Source organism: Mastacembelus armatus, chromosome 13 (genome assembly GCF_900324485.2).
Source record: "Mastacembelus armatus chromosome 13, fMasArm1.2, whole genome shotgun sequence".
NCBI lineage: Eukaryota > Metazoa > Chordata > Actinopteri > Synbranchiformes > Mastacembelidae > Mastacembelus > Mastacembelus armatus.
In genome coordinates, this window is record NC_046645.1 from 976,231 (window position 1) to 1,000,948 (window position 24,718).

The 24,718-nt window shown below is 43.0% G+C and overlaps 1 protein-coding gene across 3 annotated transcripts; it reads left to right on the forward strand.

Annotated features, from left to right (window-relative positions):
* Positions 1-6,393: 6,393 nt before the first annotated feature.
* Positions 6,394-23,707, forward strand: LOC113137742 (period circadian protein homolog 2-like). 3 transcript variants are annotated; one of them, XM_026319575.1, is made up of 22 exons: positions 6,394-6,531; positions 9,994-10,544; positions 13,242-13,334; positions 13,571-13,725; positions 13,943-14,064; positions 14,226-14,427; positions 14,985-15,036; positions 15,553-15,695; positions 15,903-15,981; positions 16,087-16,193; positions 16,364-16,517; positions 16,621-16,729; positions 16,810-17,080; positions 17,344-17,497; positions 17,577-17,713; positions 17,915-18,121; positions 18,247-18,492; positions 18,692-19,770; positions 19,918-20,137; positions 20,305-20,536; positions 20,672-20,822; positions 21,051-23,707. In XM_026319575.1, the coding sequence occupies exons 2-22, from the start codon at positions 10,111-10,113 to the stop codon at positions 21,198-21,200; spliced, it is 4,497 nt and encodes a 1,498-aa protein (XP_026175360.1). In that variant the 5' UTR covers positions 6,394-6,531; positions 9,994-10,110; the 3' UTR covers positions 21,201-23,707. The 3 variants fall into 3 exon arrangements, with proteins under 3 accessions (XP_026175360.1, XP_026175370.1, XP_026175367.1); XM_026319585.1 differs by having other exon boundaries at positions 17,347-17,497; XM_026319582.1 differs by lacking the exon at positions 6,394-6,531 and adding an exon at positions 7,888-8,020.
* The last annotated feature ends 1,011 nt before the right edge of the window (positions 23,708-24,718 follow it).

Genomic DNA, 24,718 nt, shown 5'->3' on the forward strand with positions numbered 1-24,718 from the left:
CAAAATAGCAACATCCTGACAGTAGGAAAAGAAATGCTTTAGTCCCACAAAGCCAATAAAAATTGCCAATAGGTTTACCCATATATGCAGGAGCATGAAGGAAATCATTTACTAGTATTGTTCGTCTGTCTTTAAAAGTGATATTTACTGAGCCAGAAGCTGGCTGGTGCTTAGTCCCATATTCAGTTACGATTTCCCGACCAGTTTTAGAAACTGATTGTGCATGAATCCTCGTATCCTTCTCTGAAATCCGGTCGGCAGCTGGAGTCGTTAGTAGCCCCTGGTATGGTTCTGTCCAACGGGGCTGGTGCAAATGTTTTCTCCTAAGGTCTTTAGCCACTATCCAGTCTCCTGGCTGGATGGTGTGGAGTCGTCCTACCACAGGCTCAGGAAGGACAGATTTTACCTTAGGGGGAAATGAGCTTCAGAGTCTGGTTGAGTGCACAACAGTATTGTAACATCTCATCATCCATTCCTGTTAAAGTTAACTTATTCTGGGGGAAAGGTGTATTTGTCATCTGCATGGGTCGTCCAGTGAGTATCTCATAAGGAGAGAGTCCAGTTGTTTTATGTGGGCGGCCTAATAAACATCAGCACTAAAGGTAAGACTTTGACCCATGGCAGTTGTGTTTCAGCCATTAATTTTGTAAGTTTTGTTTTTAGTGTCTGATTAGCTCAACTGCACCTCCACTGGCTGGATGATATGCACAATGTATTCATAAATTAATCTGAAGACTTCCTGATAGACTTTATTTACAAAATGTGATCCATTATCGCTACTTAGTTTGGAAGAGAGTCCCCCCCCATCGTGGATTTCTTTCAGTAATGCCTTTGCCACTGAAACAGCAGCAGCCTTTCTGCATGGAAAACACGATGAGAACATATCCAATATTACTAGCCAATATTTGTAGCTATTACATGGAGTGAGTTTAATAAAGTCCGTCATTAAAGGTTCGAATGGACCTTCTGGTTTTGGATGTGCTGATGTAGTCATTTCTGAACTTTTGCCTACATTGTTAATAGCACAAATCACACATTTTTTACCAAAACGTTCAGCACGCACTGAAAACCCTGGTGCATACCAAAATCTATTTACAGTGCCCAGGGATCAATTTTGCCAGGAAGGGAAATTTGGATTTTGGGAGCACTGGGAGCCCATGTGGGTTTACCCAGATCCCTGAGGGACGTTTTGTGCACCCCTTTTTTTTTTTTTTTATCCAGGCAGTTTGCTTACCCACATCAGCTCCCATTTGTAATAAGGAGACATCAAGGGAGAAAACATTTTCCTGAATAGACAGGGGCATTTGCTGCTGCTTTAGCTGCCCCGTCTGCCCTGTCTGCCCCACCTGCGTTTGCATTTCCCTGCGAGATATGATCAGTAGCACCAGTGTGAGCAGGGAGAATATTAATAAGAAGAATCCTGTGAGCGATAGGTTTGCCTGTTGAGGTGAGGAAACCTCGATTTTTCCACCAAGCATGGAAGTTGTGACAAACATTAAATGCATATTGAGAGTCAGTGTACACTCTGATGTTTTTTCCGGTTCCTAAAATGAGAGCTCGGGTTAGGGCAAACAACTCTGCTGCCTGGGCCGATAAGTGAGAAGGCAATCTAGCACTTTCAATTATATTGTATTCAGTACAGACTGCATAAGCAACACATGGTGACCCATTTGTTGGGTTCTTCATTGAAGACCCATCTACAAAAGAAATACAGCTTCAGCATTTACCAAAGGTGTGTCAAATAAACTACCACATGGGTTTGCTGTAGCTTCTACGAGCTCTAGACATGAATGTGGCTCTCTGTCGTCAGGCTGAAGGGTGAAGACCAGTGCAGCGTTTGATAGTAACATGTGATAGTGTTAATAAAACATTCTGCCAGTGCATCTGTCTAGCTGGCGTAAGATGAGCTGTTTTTGCAGAATGAGAGAGTGGACCGCATGGGGGACATGACCTGTAAGAGGACTCATGGCCACAATATCAGTTGTAGCTAACAGAGCTTCAGTGTTGGCAGTTATTTACAGGCATGAAAAACACTAAAACACTAAAACCATGCGTTCTTTAGCCCAACACATTTAAGTGACCATGCTGTGTACAACAACCACGGTCTTCTTCTGCTTAGAATAAGCTTAATAACATTAAAGCCTACACAGTTCAATTGTACATTCAGACCTGTTACTTATTCCCAGCACTGGGGCCAAGATAGAAACACTGCACCAGTGCTTAAATGTAGAAGACCTGCTGCTTGGAGTCATTTCAGAGCAGAAAACCCAGAGGCAACACAACAACAAGCAGTTAACGAGTAATCACAGAGACTCAGAGGGAAAAGTTCCTGGTTGAACATCTCAACAAAAGACTGAGTCATTGTTTTAATGCTTCTGTTCAGCTGAAAATAAACTGTAGAGTCAGATACTTCACTAAATTAGATACAGTAATACTACACAGACAATACTACTAACAACAGCTTTGTCCTAATACTGAGTGAGGCAGCTTTCATAAGACTGTACTGAAAATGAACCAGATGGATTTCAGCCACATTGTCAACTGTGAAAAGGGCATTTTTGTTCTGCTCAGTGCGATGACATAAAAACACAAAGATCCTTCTCCTTGTCTATACTCAGCATTTAGAAGTGCAAATTGTTTCCGCCACGTTTCCATATTATGTTTCATGGAAACTGAAGCTTTTGTGTATATACTTCCAACATTGCCTCTGGTCGGCTCCTGTCTCAGGCTAAAATTAAAGGATATTAAGGGGGATCTTGGCTAATACCACCCTCCCCGCCATGAAGCTCCTTTGTGTGAATCCTGTTTATCTTCTGAAGGTCAGAAAAACATTTTTCTTTTTTTCTTATATTGCTATGACTCATGATAATTTCTTTTTACTCTGTGGGGAATGTTAACAAAGTCTCTACCTTGAGTGATCATCTTTTATTGATTTTCTTATTACTTGAAGCTACAGTCATTGCTCTGGGTGAATCATCTGCCATTTGTGTGTGTGTGTTGTTCACAGCCGTTACATAATACAGTAACCAGGCAGAAGGGTTGTGTGCAGATATCCTGTAGAGAGAGTGTAATCAAGTGATATTCAATATCAGGTAAGAAAGCACAGTTAAATGAGAATATATGTTATTATGCAACATCTGAAAATTTAAGCAAAATCATTTATTTCATCTTCATTTCATCTACAGCTGGTGAGAGCTAGGGTTTTCTTTACCACCTCCACACTCACTCCTTTCCCCTTGATATTCATGAATGAACTAAGAGGCTGATGTTTCCTGATTTTGACATTCATGAATAAAGACGTCAGCCACACACAGAAAACAGGCAGGTGTTCAAGGACAGAGCAATTAACTCTGTGTGTGCCGACTTCCACTGACACGTCCGTGACACGGTTTCCACTTCCTTAACCTTGTCTTACACACATTTGGTGCTGGCCTACTTTCAGAGTAAAACATGCATAATAATGTGTATTTGGTATTTCATAATACTGTTTCTCACAAATTTAAAGGGACGCTATAGCTGTTTATTTCTGTGCTTACATGATGTTTGGAGACTAAAAACAAAAAATCAGAGCAGCAGAGGACTGAGGTAACCTGACTTCTAGTTCCTACCAGTTCATTTTAGATTTTTCCTTTGTGCACCTGTTTTTCAGAAGGCACCCAGCTGTTGATTTGGGCAAATTGCACAACCTGATTATTTCTTTTTCAGCCTCTTTATTATTGGTCTCCAGCTGTTTGATTGAGGGATAAAGATGTTACTGTTAAATTTTCTAAAAAGTCCTATCTAACTAAACTAAATTCATCTTCACAGCAGTGGACTAATGTCTCAGATTGAATCTAACAAAGTCACTATGGAGAAACATGAAGATCTTTGATTTATTTAATCGCTGGTATAATTTCAGTGAAGGGCCTCTAAAGGTTCAACTCAAAGAAGCCCTGTAAAGTCCCAAAACATGATAAAATCCCAAATACACAGACCTAAAACCAAAAGATTGTGTCTTGTACAATGGATGTTACATGAAATCCCTTTTCCTGCCCATAAAATAGACTAATCTTTGCCCTACAGCAGTAGTAGCTTATACAACAATGATTTCATTGTTTTATCTAGTATTTGCAGATTTTAATTTAGTTACTTGCTTAGATAAATCTTGTTTCACGCTTGAAGTAATGCCACTTCTGTAAGTGATATTACATCCACAAGGCAAAAGAAAACATCCCCAGCAGCCTAATAGCCTACGTACAAACCAGGAAAAATATTGTGATTCCTCAATGGAAACGGAAGGCCTATTTTTCTGAAAATGAAGCTGTCATCCTGAGAACAGTGTGATTTCACAGCATAAACCGTGACACTGGCTGCACCCACTACCTGTGTGCTGTGCAGAAAGACATCTAGGTTAAGACGTTTCCCGTACATACAGAAAATGCACCTCATTCATGAAGGTGCCGCCGCTGTGCCACGTGCGTAATTGCGCACAGTGCCCTCTCTGATGTGAATTATAGCGTAAACGCAAAGTCACAGCAACAGAGCGAGGTGTGACGTTTGAACTGCCATTGAATCAGAGCAGAATCTCACACAGATCTTTCTCCGTGTATCTTCTCAAATTAAAACAGAAACGTGGAACTTGAGAACATCAAAACGTGAACTCCGGCCCAGTTCTGACGGCGTGGACTGTACATGTGTTTTTAATGCAGGAAATTAATATTACATGGTACGTTAACCAGTGGCCCTGTGATGGACTGGTGACCTGTCCAGGGTGGACCCCTGCCTTTCACCCAAAGAGAGCTGGGATAGGCTCCAGCAGATCCCTGTGACCCTGGTTAGGACTAAGGGGTAGTGACCTCCCTTCAACCTGCATGCGACTGCAGAAAGTTAACAGTGAAACATAATTCATATGTACAGTAAACATCTATCTTTAAATGAAGAGGATTTCCGGTTAGATAATTATAAGAGTGATGACTGCAGTCAAAGCTCAGAATGCCGCCCACATCATGACTCACACTTGTTTAGGGAATTCTACCCACCTGTAGGATCCCCCCCGGCTGCTGTCATGCCAGGAAATGTAATGGATAGGTGGCTAAAGGAGGGTGGAGAAGGGAATGAGCCATGAATTAATCTCACACACACTTGTGCCCGCAGCTGAATGCAACAGAGACTGTTGAAATGTGAACTGAAATGATGGAAAACGCAAAGCAAACATGCCAAACTAGCAAAAGCAAACAACAGATCCAGCTCTTGATATCAAATAAGCCTTTTTAACTGCTGGGTGACTGCAGGCAAGGAGGGAAGCTGAGAGTCATGGATGTGAGAGACTTCTCAGACCCAGCATCGACAGACTGACAGCAGGCTGTTGTTGACTAGACTGCCACCTCAGCGTGGGTGGGTGGCTGCCAGATGAAACTGGCACTTACTGCTCTGCACTTAGTCCGGATCTCTGTTCTCCCGAGCCTCTTGTCTTGCAAAGAGAAAATATGTGTTGGTGCTGCCAAACATTACACAGCTCGCTCCCCAGTCAGAGCCACTCGTGACGAACTGCAGTGAGTTTGGTCCCATTCATCACAACAGCCTGCTAAATAAAGGTTTTAGTCGGGAACTGGTAGAGAACCTGAAAATAGCATCTCCCTTAAATGATGATTGCAAGAGACTTTGATCATTTATGACACTTATAACTTTCTTTATATGAAATTATATGATTCTGTACAAATCTACACTTGCATACTTTATTGCCTAACAAATATCCGTATTGTTGGCAGACATTTCATCCATGCATGAATTTATTTTTAATATTGAATTATTCATCCATCTGTCCATGTTTTCTGAATGACAAGCGGCCTGGTCTTCGTGTAACAGACGTGACGCAGCTTTGGGGAACATGTTTAGATACTGTCAAACACTCCAGGCTCCAGCTTCTTCACACACACTCCTGAATAAAGTTATTCCTAAAGACAAAGTCACGTCGACGTGTTTTTAAGGCTGTAAAACGTAATTTAGCTGATATATGTGTTGTGTTCGTTTATTTTCTGCATCCTACAATTTAGCGCCACTGATCATCAGAGTCAAAGCAAATTAAAGGTGTTTTCGTTTGATATTTAGCGTTTTTCTTCGTTTCCTTCTCGTTTCTTCCTCAAAGTTGAGCGTTTATGTAATTTCAACACTCGATACGTCGTCGAGGAGCCGCCATCGTCGTAACTACCCCACAACATGGGATTCCACGTGCACTGTGTGCCTTGTTTATATAAAGCGACAGACAGCGCTCTGGACCAATGAGCGAGTGTTATTGCAATTCCGTCATGGTCTCCTTGGAAACCCGTAGTTTCCAGCCAATTGGGGCTCTCTAAGGGCGGAGTTTGAATTGAGGTCGCGCGCCGAGCACGCTGATTGGCCGGCGGGCCGGAGCCTGGGAGGGTCCGCGAGCTTGTGTGTCAACCCGCCGGAGCGGCGTCTCATTGAGGACTGTGGATGTTTTATTTTCCCGTCAGCTTTTCTTTGGTTTCCGACCGGAGACGACCGGAGAAGAGCTTTTTTTCGGCTGCACAGGTCGGTGTTCCCCACGTTTCTACCTTCTAGTTGTACCAACAATGAAAAACCGGGCGTTTAAAAAGAAAAAATAAGTTGCATAACTGTACCCGATGTGCGCATGCGCAGAGGTTGGGATTGCTCTACTTGTAGTTTTATAACGAATAAAATGCCGGTTCGAAGTTTATTTTCACTCGTAGGGACAGAAAGACGTAGGGTTTTGTGGACGGGCTCCTCTGCGGCCAAGCGGTTGCCGTTTTGTTGGGGTTTTTTAACGATACCGTCACTTTTACATAACTGTGTCAGTGTACCGTGCAGTGGATTGCAGGTCAACGTGTGTGTGCATCTTGAATAGCAGGTCAATGGGAGTTAGATGGGGGAAGGGACGTTTGTGTCATTTATTAAAGCATTTTAGGACGTTTTCTTGAATGAATCTGTCATTTAATGCGGTGTCGTCTATGTTTGAGGTATAAAGCGCAATCTAACCCGTGATTTGGCAGATTAGATGTTAGCTATAGAGAATGAAAACTGACTAGGACTCAGATTCTCCGAGCATTGACAGCAATGTGCCTTATGTTCTCAGGCATCACCTGAGAAAATGGCTTGATGTCACCATATCAGGTCGATTTGTATCAGATGTAATTGGGTTAATGTTATTTTAAAAGACGGGTTATATTTATCAAGTAAGTAGGTTTATTTCTAGCCTCCTCTTTAGAGGCCTGTTGGTCACAGTCAGAGAGAGAAAACTTCAGGTCAATGTGATAATCACATTACTGTACCTGCTGTTATTCTCAATATGATCCTGGACACACATCTTTCACTGATTTTGACCCTTAACTTTGTGCAGGTAAATGTGATCACACCTGGCATAGAGAGTAGACAAGAGAGATTCACTTTTGGACACATAATATATTGATGGTATATTGTATCACATCATAATATTGTTTATATATATATATATATATATATTAGTACTGTTTGTACACATCTAAGGAATAAGAAGTGTAATAACTTTAATATGACTGAACATAAAAAAACTAATCATTCATAAATTATAGTCTAGTCACACATGTACATTTCATTTGCAGTCATCTGCAGGTACTTTGCTCTCTGGCTTGTTTAAATGATTATCCTCAGCCTTTTGTATCCTATCTCTAAGCGTGCTCACGTAATTTCTGTCATGTTTTATTAAAGAATGTGCTTCAGAGTAGCTGGATACAGGACAAAGCATGTGGTTTTATGAAACAAGGCTACCAGTGCTTTGCAGCGCACTATGGCCAAATCCATGTGACTGGAGCAGCGTTGTATAATGCCTGAGATCTGTGCTAGTGTGTTGGGTGTATCAGCGCTCTAGCTGAAACAGGTCTGAGCTGGGAATTCAGTTTCATTATGTCATTCTTGTGCTCACTTTGGAGAGTTGCATCTTCATGTGCACTGATCTCAGAGAATTTTTGGAGATCTGGGGAAAAGCCTGTAATTGGATACTTGTAAAATCCTGTCTGCTGGGCTGGTAAGTAATGATTACTGAGAAAACGGTCTTTGATAAGCTTGTGCATTCATTATGCAATCAGGAATACATTAAATGCTCCAAAGTCTAGTTCAGCTGATAGTGGATTTGTATTTGTTTTATGCTATTATTAACAGGCAGGTCAATAATATGGTTGTTTGCACACACTTAGAATATCAGGACAAATCTGTGTGTGCCACAGACCGTGATAAATATTGTGTTTGGCGGCGATTTCATTGTGTTGACCTGATTTTAAAATATTTTCTAGAAGTTATTGTTTGCTTGGGTGTTCAAGGCCTAAATTCTCTGCTTCATACAGTTAACACAGTTTCCAGTAAAGCGATAATGATAATGAATCCTTGGGTTATAGTAAACAGTTTTAAAATTCTGTGTGACATGGTATTGTGTCATGAACTTAAACATACTGTTTTCTTTTCTTCTTTGTAAAGATAATAATAGCACCCTGTGTTTTCGCTGACATGATTAGAGCCTCCTCCTAACTCTTAACTTCCCACTGACATCATTCTGACTTCTTGCTCTGTCCTGGTTGGTCACTTGCTGCAGCCAATAGAAAAGCCCCTGTGAGCGCTCGGCTACCGCTTCAGTTAAACTTCAGAGTGGGTCATTTCCATCTGCGGCAGCGAGTGTGTGGGTGTCGGAAAGTCTGCTATTTTATTCTTTAAAGCATTGACAATCCTTCCCTACACAAACTTTGACAAGTTATGCAAAACTGCTTATGTAAAGACAGAGGCGAGCAGTCATGTCACTGAATGTGCACACTTACATAAATAGCTGCAACCTGATCGTGGAGAGCAGGAAAACCCTGAAATATTTTGGATTTGGCTTCGGTACCTGTTGCCAGCATTTCCTATTAGGGCTTTAACAGACATATTTAGCCTGGACTACTGTTGTTCTCTGTAGGAGGAGGAGGAGGAGGCCACAGGGATCTTTAGAAACGGGTGTTCTACAACTATTTTAAACACACTGAATATGTTTGAATGGTCAAATGGTGTTTTGCCACAAGATCTAACCTGTATTTTCAGTGAGAGTGCTCATTCTGCTTATATTGTTAATGGAGATTGGCTTAAAGTGACTAATTTAATTACTGGATAATATAATGTAGTGATAAAACAAAAGATGGTCTTTTAGTAACTATTAACATCTTCTTATATATTGCTTCTCCATTCAGGGACCCTGTGCTGTGTTACATAAGTCTATGTTTATTTTATTTGATTTAGGCTTAAGTGAACATGGACAATGCCTCAGCACATCCGATTGTGTGGGATCCGTATCCTTGGCTTATTGATAATACTGTTATTTGGGAGCCAGGACTGTTTTTTTCATCCTTGGAGACTGGTTGCCAGTATGTCCTGCTGGCTGTTTATTAGTTAATCTGTGGAGCAACAGTACCCAACAGCCACGGGGTGATGAGAGGAGACACCTCGAATGCTCCAGCAACCACATTAGTTATAATAGTTTGAGTGAGGTGAAGGTTACTGTTTGTGTTGCATCTTTAGGGCACCGTTTTCATCTCTACACAATCGCCTTTCATTTGAAAAAGCTCTTTTGAAAAATTGAACCAGATCACAGTGGTCTGGGGCTTAAATCCACCTGGAAAGGGCAAACAACGGCCTATTTACTGTGCAGACCTTTTGAAAGATGGATGGCAGCAGCCTTGGTTGTGTGTGTGTGTGTGTGTGTGTGCGCGCGCGCACACACACACAACACCACTATAGCTGTGCTGCTGTGCCCTTTTCTTTATCATTGACTTTTAAATCCATAAAGATCTAAGGCAGCACTGGCTGATCAGATCAAAGTCATGGCCATTGTATTTTTGATGGATGTTTTTTTCCCCTATCCCACTGGTAGCATTTAATTTTAGACCAGCATTTCTTTGCTCCTCTCTGTGGAGGTGTACTGTGTTGTAAATCATTTGTCTTAAGTAATTTCACCTGTGTTTTGTGTTTCTCCATCAGGCTACTTTCCTCCCTCCTGAGGCATCACCTCCATTTGCATCCCTGTGCCACGCACTTCATAGCATTGCCATGTGGAAGGTAACTTGATCTCCCATCTTTTGCCCTTTGGCCCATCCCATGTCTGAGGATAGTGATCCAAAGCATTACCTGTACTCAACCCTGGACGGGCGTAAACGGCCAGTCAGCTTCCAGGTGGAGGAAGAGGGGGGCTCTCCCTGCGGCTCCATTAGCCAACTTCACCACATGGCCAGCAGTTATAGCGAGGGTTGTAGTGGGAGGGATGGGGTCGAGCTGGAGCCAGAGTTGGGATTGGCCTCAGAGGGAAGCGACAGCAGCCACGACCACCTGGGCTCCCCCCACGACGACAGAAAGCGGCCGCGACCCTTACACGAGGACGTAGAGATGGGTGGCAGCGGCTCGAGTGGGAGTGGGACAGAATCCCATGGTAACGAGTCGCATGGCAATGAGTCTCATGGCAATGAATCTGTGGGCAGCTCAAATGGCAATGGCAAGGACTCTGCTCTCTTGGAGTCTTCGGGGAGCAACAAGAGGTGAGTGCACATCAAATGCTCTGAATCATGGAAAATGAAGTTTTTACCCAGCGTCATGGGGGGCAGACCATCTAGGTCACGGAAGTGAGGTTCATTAAATATAACAGAAGGACCTTTTTCTCCAGTGTGAGTCACTGGGTTTGTTGTTCCTACTTAAAGACCATAAGAAGACAATGACGTTTGGCATAGAATAGTTTTTGCCTTCAGAAGAAAACAGAAATAACGTCAGGAAAAAAATGACATGATTCAGTCTCAACACTTCAGTGGATTAGTTGTCTTATTATTAGTGTAGGTGTTATAAGGTGTGTGGGATTAAATACGCAAAAACACCCTTAACCAGTTTTGATAAGAAATCTGCATTACTCTTGAAATTGTGTAATTTGCAGCCCACTCCTTGTTAATTAATCCTGTGCAATTTAGAGATGCCAGGCTTTGAATAAGGGCCCTCCCCACCCCCCACATGTGTTTGACTATCAATTTTATCTCTTCTCTGAAGAAAACAGCACCAACTGAATGTCAGCGGTTACATAACAAAGCGCTAATGTTTTCTTTCTCCATTTACAATACTGGAACCTTTTGCGGTGCAATCCAATGCGACACGCTAACAAAAATGAGTATTAATGCAATACATTTCTACATTGAAGAGATTCTATTGATTTGTAAATACGCCTATTGTAGGTTTAATAATATATAATGGTGATGGATTATCCTTATTCTTAAATCATTTTGGGTGGTCCTGCATCGTCCTACATTACTGTAGCACCATCCTTTTTCCAGTATCAGTTATTAAATGCACATTTTCACACTGTTCCTGAATATAGTAAACAACATATCATAGTATTACATTTGATCACAGTTATTGCTTGTCCTTCAACCCATATTCATGTACATTGGTGGAGAATTAGCTTAAACCAAACTTAGGATCATCGTATATCAGATGTTAAAGCAAAACATTTGCTTTATTTTTTTACACATCATATCAACTGAGGCACATATGTTTATTCTGCTCGGAGAAATGTGCACAAATGATGTGCAGACACTGCACGTTAATGCTCAGGAAGAAACTACAAAACCTGCACGTATTCGGCCTTTAATAGAATTAGAATTAAAACAGTTTCCCATCTAATGTCACTGTAAAGTCCATGTTTTTGGTACTTTATGCACAAAATGCTGCACAGACATTCCAGCGGTGAGCCAGAGTTTAGAGCCGGTGTGTAACTTGATAAATGATGGGAATGTGCTGACAAGACAAGTCCAGGACTTTAACACACTTGAAGAACATGAGAAATATGTCAAGCACTTTTAATCATGGAGGTTAGATGAGGGCCACTGCCTTCAGTTTGATGACCACAGGCGCTTTGAGCTGCTTTATTGTGTTGCACTGGCCTGTACCATGTTTTATAAAACTAACACCTATATCACACCTTGTTAATGGACATTAAATTACTGAGGCTTGTTTATCCTCACAAATGTCAGTATAATTACTGAACTCTTCTTAAATGTCTTCACTATGTAAGATTCAGCTTGTTTACTGTAAAATCTAATATGGCTGAGTTTGCAGTCAGTTGAATGGGTTTTAAAAATGTCTGTGAAAAAAAAAAAATCAGCTAATAGAGATAATCGTGGTTATATTCTTATTCACTTTGAGGGTAGATCAGACGCTACAGAAAAGGATAAGATTTCTGGGGCTTCCTGAACTTGGTTTCGTGTTGTTGTCGCTGTCAACAATCTCCGGTTGCCGTGGGAACGTGGTACACTCAGACGTTCGAGCGGCCCGTGTTGACCAATCACAGTCCTTGCGGTTTGTACATTGTGCAGTTTCTCACTGGCCTTTGACTTTGACATTGTTTGGGAGGGTGTCGCGTAATATCAGTAAATGCACAGGCAAAAAAAACTTGCATGACAAGTGAATCGCTGCCAGTAGAAACGGCTCAGTTTGACTCAGCACGTAAACATTGAGGCCAAACGTTTCAGGCCATGTGCGTTTGGTGCCTGTCCAGGGTGATGTATTTAGAAGTTGGATGTTCTTGCATGAATGTTTGTCTAAGAGCTTATTTTAAGAGACAACATGCAGGCGCTAAAACAGCCAAGTTCTGTTTTGTGAAGGATTTCAAATATAAATAAAAAGCAGAAGACCAGTTCTCGCCATGCAACCTCATTAATAGTACTGTATCTGTTTCTGTGCAAAAAAAAAAAATACTCCTGCAAGAAATGATTTACCCAAGAACAAATAGCTTTGTCAAATCATCTTGTTGATTTTTCCATTTCCTAATTTGCCTTTCATGATTTCCTGTTTTATTTTCTGTCATCTTTTTAAGGTTTAAATATGGTCTCATTATCCCAAAAGGGGATTTTGTGTTTTTATTCTTATTCTTTTAGAGGAATTATCTTCTAAAGGCATGTGGAGATAAAATGGGCTGCTCACATTTAGCAGTGTAAATACTGTCCTGACTTCTTGTCCTTGTTGTATTTAGATATCAGATCTCAGAAGGAAATGTTTGCTCATTGTTGGCTACTGTCCATGTCTGTATAGATTTATACTGTAAGTGAAGCACATAGAAATAGTATGTCTGGGCCATCCTGGGTTAGTCCTTGACTCACTATGTTTAGTCTTGCCCTTTATTTTTTCACTCTAGCTGTTCTATGATAAAACCCTATTGTGGTCCTTCATGACTAACATGTTTCTGTTGGTTACAGCTCAAACTCTCACAGCCCCTCACCACCGAGCAGCTCCAACGCCTTCAGCCTGGTGAGCTCCGAGCAGGACAACCCCTCAACCAGCGGCTGCAGGTTAGTAAATAAATCCATAGATGTAGAATATGTTGGCAGTGGGAGTTTTTACTCACATGTAGCAGGTGAAAGTTCTGAAAGTGAGAGATGCAAAAATGAGATGCAGTGATTTTTAGTGCCCTTTAGCCCCCATCCCTGTTAGGTATTGATAGCCAGTCCCCCCTCCTGTTCACCAGTCCAAGCTTCCCTCCCTGTGATTTTGATGCACATGTATCTATCTCATGCACGCCCTGCAGCAGCGAACAGTCAGCCAAAGCTAAGACACAGAAGGAGCTCTTCAAGACCCTCAAAGAGCTGAAGATGCACTTGCCATCGGAAAAGAGGAGCAAGGGCAAGTCCAGCACCGTCAACACGCTGAAATATGCTCTGCGATGTGTCAAGCAGGTGAAAGGTAAGTCTTTCTTCTCTGTCCCTTCATTCATGCACATGTTCATGTTTTCACATCACTGTTAAGGTACATCAGCAAAGTTGGTGACTCTTGTCCTGCCAGTTAGATAATTCTTCTTAGATAATTATTTGAACACTTGTGGAATTTGGGCCAATCTGGGGCATAAATTCTGAATCATATTCCTTGATTCCGACTGATCCATGTTCATTTTGTTGTGCAGCCAATGAAGAATACTACCAGATGCTGATGATTAATGACAGTCAGCCACCAGGGTTTGATGTATCATCCTACACCATTGAGGAAATCAACAGCATCACCTCTGAATACACCCTCAAAAACACTGTAAGTACCTCACAGTAATACATCAGCAAGTAAACACACAAATGCCAAATATCTTATTGTTCAGTTATAGATGATTTATCTTCAGTGTTTTTGACATATTTAAACAAAAACACACTTAACCAATCAATATTTTTGAAACTACTTCGTCTTATTACCTGTAGGATATATTTGCTGTGGCCGTTTCACTCATCACGGGGAAGATCGTTTACATCTCGGACCAGGCGGCGTCCATCTTGAACTGCAAACGTGAAGTGTTCAATAATGCTAAGTTTGTGGAGTTTCTAACTCCACAGGACGTCAGCGTGTTCTACAGCTTCACCACGCCGTACCGCCTGCCCTCATGGAGCATGTGCACCGGAGCAGGTACCACTTATCTTTGCAAAAAATAAAATTCAATTACAGGTTTAAGAAAATGTTTCATTGAAATAAGTCACCATGGTACTGGACATTATGGAGAAAAGGACACACGGAGCACAAGCTGCCACTCACAAGTAGCATGATACCGACATCACGTATACAAACACGTGCTTCTTTCATTTGACCCACACAAGCTCACCACATAGCAGATATTTGCTCAGTCGCACATTTTCTCACAAACACCTGCTGCATATTTGTTGAAGATATAATCACAGTCAGAAGCTCTGAATCTCTGTATAAATCTAATGCAAACCAGTGCAAATTTTGTTGCTATTAGTTATTATTAATGGTGATGTTTTAATAGACTTTTTGAGGGGCATGTGGTTGTGTCAGATGTGATGTAATCCATCAGTTTTCCCTCTTAAATCAGACTTTTTCTTTTATGGAAGAGACAAATTTCTCATGTCCTATGACCAGTGGGTCTAATATCATCTGGAATTAAACTATATAATGCATTTGGCGATTATTATATTCATCCCACCTTCTTCCTGTTTCTTATTCAGAGTCGTCTCCCACGGAGTGCATGCAGGAGAAATCCTTCTTCTGCCGCATCAGGTGAGTGCCAGCAGCTTCACTGACTCAGCACAGGTTGATGAGCAGGAGAGCATGAATGGGAGGAAGTCAGTAGCTCTTAGCTTTCAACTTTATCTCCATCTAGTGGCTGAACAGGGTGTTACAAATTAAAATATTTTGCTTGGATATTTTAAATATAACAAAACTATATGTCTCTGTAATGTGTCACTTGGATAGATTGGTTTGTCTGCGGATTTGACCTTTTTTATTGACTTGGACATTTTTTTAATGTATGACGAGATTGAAATAAGAACTGGAGCTCATTAGTCTTAATTACAGAATCATGATAATAAAACAATTTTAACAATTGTAGACTAAATGTCTCAGGAGCTGAGCATTAACGTTTTAGTCCAGTATATAATGGGACGTTTCTGTTCAGCTTATACTTTATATCTGTGACAAAAACAAAATGTTAATTGATGTGAAGGTCCTGAATTTTACTTTGAAAGCTGTCAGACTGTATTATAACTGCGTGTGTGTATCCCATGTGTGCTGTAGTGGTGGTAAGGAGCGTGAGGGAGATCTTCAGTACTATCCTTTCCGAATGACTCCTTACCTGATGAAAGTGCAGGATGCTGAGCTGGCTGAGGAACAGTTCTGCTGCCTCCTGCTGGCAGAGAGGGTGCACTCTGGATACGAAGGTGAGACCTGGGACTACGAACACACACATTTTAGAGCTCAAGTGTTTATGTGGCACATTTTTATTCTGATTGCACTCTTCTGATGAGTAGCATGGTAATATAACTAATACCAGACATTTTAAGTTAATGAAAAGCACCAAGGATGTTTTTTTTTGTTTTGTTTATTTATTAACTGGCTGTTTATTTCTTCATTTCCTCTCTCCACAGCGCCCAGAATCCCTCCCGACAAACGTATCTTCACCACCACACACACACCTAACTGTGTGTTCCAAGACGTGGATGAGAGGTGAGTGGACTGAGCCGCTCAGAGCACATACTGAGGTATCGGTGTCATATGTGTGAACCTGCGCTGTTCAGTTAGAAAAAGTCGCTGTTGTTGTTTCTCCATCAGGGCTGTTCCTCTGCTAGGCTACCTCCCTCAAGACCTGATTGGGACCCCTGTACTACTCAATCTGCACCCAAGTGACCGCCCCTTAATGCTGGCTGTCCATCGCAAGAGTAAGAACCGATGTCATTTATGTGATTCTCTTTACTGATCAGAGAGTTTATGCAAAAACATTTTTTGCCGTGAGTTTTGTAACCACAAACTATTCTTGACAGCTGAGATGTTAGTTTGTGTTGCTCCTCTCTCTGTCTCTCTCTCACACACTACTTTCTGCTGACAACAGTCCTGCAGTACGCTGGCCAGCCCTTTGACCACTCCTCCATACGTTTCTGTGCAAGAAACGGTGAGTACATCACCATCGACACCAGCTGGTCCAGCTTCGTTAACCCCTGGAGCCGCAAGGTCTCGTTCGTCATTGGCAGGCACAAAGTCCGCATGTAAGTACAACCAAAGTGACGTTGCAGTTCATGCTCTTTTTTCACAGTAGTGGTATGTTGGAATATCTGGCGCTTGAATAAATACTTGGTGCGTGTGTTTCAGGGGTCCTGTGAATGAAGATGTTTTTGCGGCACCTGCTTTCCATGGAGGGAAGATCATGGACTCAGACATCCAGGAAATTAGTGAACAGATTCACAGGCTGCTACTTCAGGTATATACACACAAACACACAGCAGATGCTTTCATATGTGCACATTTTGTCAGTTGCTGTAACAACCTTTCTCTTGTCAGCCGGTCCACAACATGGGATCCAGCGGTTATGGAAGCCATGGCAGCAATGGCTCACATGAGCAACTGGTGAGCATCGGCTCATCCAGCGAGAGCAACGGGAACATGACCACGGGTAACACGGCAGAGGAGACGGGCAAGGCCAAGCCTGCCAGGACGTTCCAGGAGATTTGTAAGGGGGTCCACATGCTGAAGAACCAGGACTGTCTGCGCTCTCCTTCCCCTTCACCCTCCCCAACAGCATCCAGGCCAGAGCAGAAGAAGATCACTGATGGTGAGTTTAGTTTCATGTTACCTCACACATCTGTTAGTGCAGAAAAGCGTGGTGAGCATGTGAGCTCTAACCACTGAAGTGGCAGATTGCATTTGTATAAAATGCAATTTTTTCATGCGTTTTCCTCAAGCACAAATTCAAATAGTCTAAGACGTTATGCACCAAAATATGATCAAAACTTTAAACCCATGAAAGGTTCTATGTTTGTGTCTACTTGCCTGAATTCATGTGTTTCTGACATTTTCTCATCACTCCCTTTTAAGCCGTAACTCAGAAGAGTCCAGCAGTCCGTGTGAAAGACTCTGCACCCCCTCTGCAGGGCAGAGACAGTACTGCAGCCACCATGGAGGACTTCACCTGCAAAGACCAGACTGTCTGCTCCTACCAGCAGATCAGCTGTCTCGACAGCGTCATCAGGTATGGGTGTGTCCATATGTGTATCATAAATAATGACAGTTAAAAGATGCTTCTGGTTTGACCGCTCTCTGTTCCGCAGGTATCTAGAGAGTTGTAATATCCCCATCACAGTGAAGAGGAAGTACCAGTTCTCCTCGAACACCACTTCATCCAACTCGGACGATGACAAGAAGGGCTCAGAGGACGGCATGCAAATGCCTCAGGATGCAAACACAGGCATGTACACAACATGCAACTGTATGCACATGTTGAAAAATATCATCTAGGACATTTGATCCCGTCTCTTAATAATCACACATTATGCTAACATAGAAGAAGAAACATCTTTTTTTTGCTTCACATGAAGAGGTGATAGGAATTAGACTATATTCATCTCTGGCTTTGAGCTAAAAGAGGAATATCTCTCTATCCATCCAGATCCTTTGATGCTGGATGCCCAGACTGGACTGTCAAACATGAAAGCACCTAAGAAGCCTCCATCTGGGGCAGCTGCTGTGGTGGGAGCCCCCCTGGCGCCACTTACTTTGCCCAGTAAGGCTGAGAGCGTGGTGTCCATCACCTCCCAGTGCAGCTACAGCAGCACCATCGTCCATGTGGGAGACAAGAAGCCTCAGCCAGAGTCTGGTGAGTTTCTGTCTACTGTCCTTTCTAAAAAGGAACACACATGTGGAAGCATGTCTGGAACCATATTAGCTGTGTGTGTGTTTCATCTGTTCGATTGATCCATATGGCTCGGATCTGTTGTACAGAGATAATCGAAGATGTGGCAGAGAGCCCAGCTCCCCCAGCTCTACCTGTCAGTGTAGTGTCTCCACCCAGCCAAGAGAAGGAGGCCTACAAGAGACTGGGACTGACCAAACAGGTCCTGGCAGCTCACACCCAGAAAGAAGAACAGGCCTTTCTCAACCGCTGCCGGGAGCTCCGCAATGCCAGGAGCTTCCAGAAGGACTGTTCCACATATCTACACAAGCAGAGAGGTCCAACCAATGCTGAAGGTACAGAAGGTTTTCTTAGTATTGTCATCACTTTGATCAGATCAGACAGTTTTGAGTTTCAAAATGCCCTCGAAAATAACTTTTATTTCATATTATGTTAGTTACACAGCTAAACTTTTCACTAACCTTAAACACTAATTTTCAGAGTTCTGTTAACTCTGAAAAAACAACCATCTGACTTCTCCGTGTGTCATCTCAGAGTCACCCGGACCACGAGGTGCTTCCAAACAGGGCACCGCAAGACCTGAGGCTACTGCCAAGAAGGGCAACCGCAACAGGAAGTCCAAGAAGCCGCGAATGAAGCATCCTGATTCATCAGATAGCGCCGTATCTAACCGCAAACCCCGCCCCCCGCTCCAGGGTCTCAACCAGACCTCGTGGTCCCCATCAGAAGCCTCACAGTCGGCCTTTAACGTCTCGTACCCTACCATGGTGCCTGCGTACCCGCTCTATCCTCCAGCACCTGCCACCACAGCCCAGGCCCCCCGACCTGACCCTTCCCTCTCCACCGGCTTTGGAGAGGGTCAGAGCACCCAAGCCCCACCCACTGCAACTCCATTTCCCGCTCCCATTGTTACACCTGTGGTAGCTCTGGTGCTACCAAATTACCTCTTCCCCCAAATAGGACAGTTAGGTCAGATGGGGCAGCTGGCCACTGCTCCGAGACCAACATTTTTCCCTGAACAGGCCCAAACTCAACCTGCATACACAACCCAGCAGCCCTTTCAGCCACCGCAGTCGACCTACACCATGCCAACGCAGCCCCCGTTCACCAGCCAACAGCCGTTCCCTGTACAGACTCCTTTTACCCCCCAGCAGCCATTTCAAGCTGCTCAGACCCCCTATACGACCCAGCAGCCTTTCCAGGCCGCTCAGACTGCCTTCGCTACGCAGCAGCTGTTTGCTGCCCAGCCTTCTTTCCCAGTGCAGACTCAGTTTGTGGCCCAAGCCCCTTACCCACCTCAACCCTTTCCCTACAGCCTAGCCACAGAGGCCCCCAAAGCCCCAGCCATGGAGCCCCGAGAAGGGGGAGCATCACGCTCCTCCACTCCGGCCTCCGGGGCACGGGAGCCGGCAACGTCACCACCGCTGTTTGAGTCACGCTGCAGTTCGCCACTGCAGCTCAATCTGCTGAGCATGGAGGAGGGGCAGCGTTCTGTGGAACGTCAGGACAGCACAGCGCCCTCTGCTGGAGGACAGGGCAGCAGTACAGCAGTGACAACAGGAGGAGCAGGGGAGAAGACCGGAGGCACAGGCAAACCTGAAAACCACCAACAGGTGAGAGACACAGTTAACCGTGTGATAGACAGAGCATATCTGATTTAACATCAGAACTCTGTTGTAACAGCTTGAGCCTCTCACCTAAAGCCAGTGTCTGTGTAATGTGTGCCTTCATCTCTGATGGTTTTCCCCCTCGTCTTTCAGGTGGAGTCTCCAGCAGATGGGGCTCACAGTGATGGTAATTCCTCATCCTGTGACCTGCTGGACATCCTCCTTCAGGAGCAGGAGGACTCCCACTCTGGGACCGGATCAGCTACCTCTGGCTCTATGGGGTCAGGATCTGGCTCTGGGTCGGGCTCAGGATCGGGATCAGGCTGCAATGGCTGTGGTACCTCAGCTAGTGGAGCTTCAGGCAGCAGAACGGGTCAGTGGAGGAACATCGTAGCTTGATAAGAGCATTTCTACCCACTGACTAAACTTCACTTCTACTTCATGATATTACTTGTTTCTGGTTGGTCAGTGTCTCCTATAAAAATGCATGTTTTAACATCTCTTTTGGCTGTTTCTCTGCCCGTCTAAAACTGTGTATAGGGAGCAGCAACACCAGCAAATACTTTGGCAGCGTTGACTCCCTGGAACACGACCCCAAGGCCAAAGCCAAGACAAGGGGCGAAGGAGGCTCTGAAGGCGGCCAGTCGCAGGCCAAAGTCTCAACTCAAGGGGAGGGAGAGCATTTCATTAAATATGTTCTTCAAGAGCCCCTGTGGCTGCTGATGGCCAATGCTGACGACAAGGTCATGATGACGTATCAGATGCCATCCAGGTAAGACCATGACAGATTTCTAAGCAAAGGCATTTTCCACCCCAAGCCAGCTGAAGAATTTCAAATTGTCAAGTGCGTCTGTTTGCTCCTATGTTTTTAGACTAAACAGTAGTTTGTGTTTTTCCTCACAAACAGGGACATTCAGAAGGTTCTGCGAGAAGACAAGGAGAGGCTCAGGCAGATGCAGAAGAGTCAGCCTCACTTCACTTCAGATCAGCGACGAGAGCTAGTGGAGGAACACCCCTGGATGAGGAGGGGAGGTCTACCTGCTGCCATCAATGTGAAGGTGAGGGATGAACACACACACACACACACACACACACACACTATTGTCTCTGAGTAAATGGTGTCCTCTTCAGATATATTAAAAAAAGAGGCCTTTTCCCTCAAACTGCAGTGAACTAATTGTTAGTACGTAACCTTCAGATTTGGTTAAACCAAGGACAAACTCTGCTTTTACTATCCACTGTGGCAGACATAGTTATTATCAATGTATGTGTGTCTCTGTGTTCAGGAGTGTGTGTACTGTGAGGATGCGGTGCCGGCCTCCATCGAGGAGGACCTGCCAGACATGGACATGGGTGAGCTGGAGGAGGATCTTGCCCAAGAGAGCCAGAATGCCCAGAGCCAATCAGAGGAGCAGCAACCTCAGCAGAACACCTGAACGTGCACACTGCCAAAGGGAGGACATGCTATGGACCCACACACACACACACACACATATTGTGGGTGTGAGACAGTTGTGTGCCTGACCATCCTCATATACTCACAACAAGCAGAACTCTGTTTGCCATTGTGACAGCTATGAGGATGTGCTGCTCATCTGTTCTGTGTTGGGTATAAGACTTCTAATGTGCAATTCTTCATGCACCCACTGGGGGGCAGTAGTGCTTTATGGGGACCTTAGTATGCATGGTCTTCATGCCAGTTCACATAAAATCACACACACAGTCATCTGGGACCAGCCTGTGAGGTTGGTAGTCTTTGGCCTCTGTGATATTTTTTTTAATTTAATTGTTTCTCGTCTTAAGACAATAAATAATTATAGTTAAACAATATATTACTAACAAACAGCCCAGCACTGCTGTTAAAATACTGTGCTGCCAGAAATTATGTTTGTGTTTTCTTCTCGTGTCACACGGTCCTTATCTGAGGCCCACAAACCCCATGATCCCCTTTGTTTTCCCATCAGGGTCTTTGTAGACTAGTTGTGGTGCTCACTGGGTGATGTTAAGCAGGTAAAAGGGCAGAGATTCCCACCTTTGTATCACAGGTGAGTTTTAATCCTACTGCTGTACTTTTGTCAGACCTGAGTATTAGCAGTATGTGGACACACAGCAGTGCTAGCACCTGGTTGTGATGCTGCTCACAAATGACAATCTGCCACACAGCGTAAGCTGTTCATTGTATCTTTATTTATTTTCTACCAAACACATTTTCTACACTAGTTTTTTAAACCAAAGCCAAATCCATTCAGTTAAAATAAAGCCTTTATATATATATATATTTAGACTTCAAAGGTAATCACCTCCAAATGTTGTGGGCCTCTGGAGACCTTATAATCGTACGGGTGCTATGAAGAAGTAGTTGTTGCAGATTCAGAAGCTGCTAATTTTTATTATTTAAAAAACGATGAGCGTCAGATAACTGATGTTATAGAAACCTGGGGGCTACAAATTGAGTTGAAGACAAAATAATAATCTTATTTATTCAGACTAACAAAATCCTTTGGATTACAATTTCTGTTTTGCCTCCAGTTTGTATCTTTAAAAGGTACATTTTGCTTTCTTCTTCTTTCTTTTTAAAAGAAAGTTATATGCATGTAAATGACAGAATATTGCAGAAATGTAGTAATATCCTTAAGCTGTTGATATGGTGCCACCTTACTACAAAATTATATTTTTAGAACAAATCTGCTATTTTAGATATTTATACATCACACAAAATTACTTGCATCCTTCCCTGGAATATTTCATCACTCGTTTTCTCACATGTCCTCTTCTGGATTGAAAAAACAAAATAGGAAGTAGCATGTCTTGACCTGTTCGTCCACACTAAAAATGATTTATTTCAGTATTGGCATATTTCTGGTTCCATCAGAGGGAGAACCATTAGTCTCTGTAGGTGTGTATGCAGCAGTACTGTGAAAGCTGAGCAATGCTAGTGAGGTCAGTATCAGCACAGACATTTGCAGTGTGGTGGGAAAACAGTATTAGTTGTATGATATAAGGGGACCATGGTGCATTATTAGGTCTGTAGAAACCACAGGAAATGGTGATATGCTGTATACTATACATCCATAATCTGTAATCTTGCATGAAGTGTTAAGAGAACTGTGACACACCTTGATTCCATGTTGTAGAACTGGGAACAACTCTGGTGCTAATGAGAAACTGTTGTTGTGAATGTGACACAGACTGGACCAAGAGCGTCTCACTGGCTTTTCTTTTTTTTTAACTCCTTGTCAGCACTTTTTTTTTATTGTTCTGTTTTTTCTCTTCTGTGTCTGGATTTTATTTATTTGACAACGGTCCGAGTTTGTGTATGTCATCGTGGCAGAACCTTAAGAAATCCCAGGCCATGTTACTGAAAGCAGAACACAGTGTTTGTGTCTATGCCTGTGGGCAAAACTCAACGGACAGAGTGATCAGATTTATTGATCGGTGACGGGACTCGACAGAGACTGTGCGCCATGGGCTGTCGGAGGTTTGTGGACTACTTTTGTCTCGATAAATAAATGCACTGAGATGACACCACCACCTTTGACAACTGCAGCCTATCTCTGTTTTGTTTCTCCGCTTCTCATGTGCATAAACTACAATGACTGAAATAAAATGCAAGAATATCGTTCAATCATTCATTTGAAAACTGCAATGTGGAAATAAATAGCTGTGAATGCTGAGAGCAAGAATAACATAGTGCTGCACTTGTCTTTTAAGACTTTTTGACCCCTCTAAAAGATGGAATCCATTTCAGATGCGTTACACACCGGCTGTAAATACACACACACACACACGCAACACTGACACATGATGTTGTGTATGACCATGTAAATCTGTTTCATTGCCACTGTCAGAGTATATTAAACCTGCACAGTTCTGTGCTTTTTTGCAGACAAGATGTGTTTCTTGAGACATGGAACCGATGTTGTAATAAAAGTACAGAAATAGAGCCGGTGTGATGCGTTTGTGGTGACACCAGTCGACTTGGCTTCATCCTAAAAAGTGTATGTGGACACAAGTGTTTGTTTTCCTGCTTAATTATTACAACAATTGGCTAAATGATAGTAAGAAATTAGTCTTAAGAGTCAGTGTAAGAGAAAAGAAGTGACCAGTAAGACACATGTACCAAGCAACTTTAAGCCTGATTAGTCTTTTTAGATCTTAATCTTCTGCAGGTCACTCCCATCTGAGCACAGTAAAACATTTAAATAAATACCCTTTATGAAGTTTGTCACATGATGCAACCAACAGTTCTCTTTGGACAGACCCTCACTTCTTGGTAAATGTGTCTTTCAAACTCCAGGCCACCAGGTTCACGCAGACGTGACTCCTCTCAGTGTTTTTGGTTTTTCTCAGCCCTGACAAAGCTCCACCTGAGTCACAACAGACTGTTGTAGCAGAGGAAATAATTCATTCTTCATTGTAGATCTAAATGTTTTCTCATGAGAACATAAGTTCAGGGTTTTGCGTGCAGAACATATATTCATGCTTCTGCTTCCCTCTGGTAGTTCTCTGACAGCAGGGTTCCCCGGGGATCTGTTTCAGCGCCATATGTTCCCCTGCACCGCTGAATCTTTCTCACACCAACTGTTGCGTTTCACTGAACTTTAACCTCAGAATCCATATGCACAGTCACACACCTACAGCTAACAGGGTCAGAAGTCGTCCTTCTTGTGTGAGTTGATTTTTTTCCATCTTCTCTACAAAACCAAAATGTGGTTAAGTGGTTTTGGGTCATTTTTATGTGATAACATGTAACGTTTTCTCACGTTAAGTCGTTTCCATAGACATAAATCCTGTTGTGGCTGCATTCTGGATGTTTTAACTGATGAAATCAAAGCTGCGTTCAAGGGGCCTTAACAAACTGTGGACTGACAAACACCAACTTCTGTCCACTTGGATTAATTGTGCGACGGGCCAGTGATTTATAAACGCACATCTTTTGCTTCATGCTGTTGGA

What these genes read in the sequence shown, in the direction of transcription:
- LOC113137742 (XM_026319575.1), top strand. Translation starts at nt 10,111, where the DNA reads ATGTCTGAGGATAGTGATCCAAAGCATTACCTGTACTCAACCCTGGAC. An exon ending in TTCCAAGACGTGGATGAGAG is followed by an intron (nt 15,982 to 16,086) that starts GTGAGTGGACTG and finishes TTTCTCCATCAG; the next exon opens with GGCTGTTCCTCTGCTAGGCT. An exon ending in GCCTCAGGATGCAAACACAG is followed by an intron (nt 17,714 to 17,914) that starts GCATGTACACAA and finishes CTATCCATCCAG; the next exon opens with ATCCTTTGATGCTGGATGCC.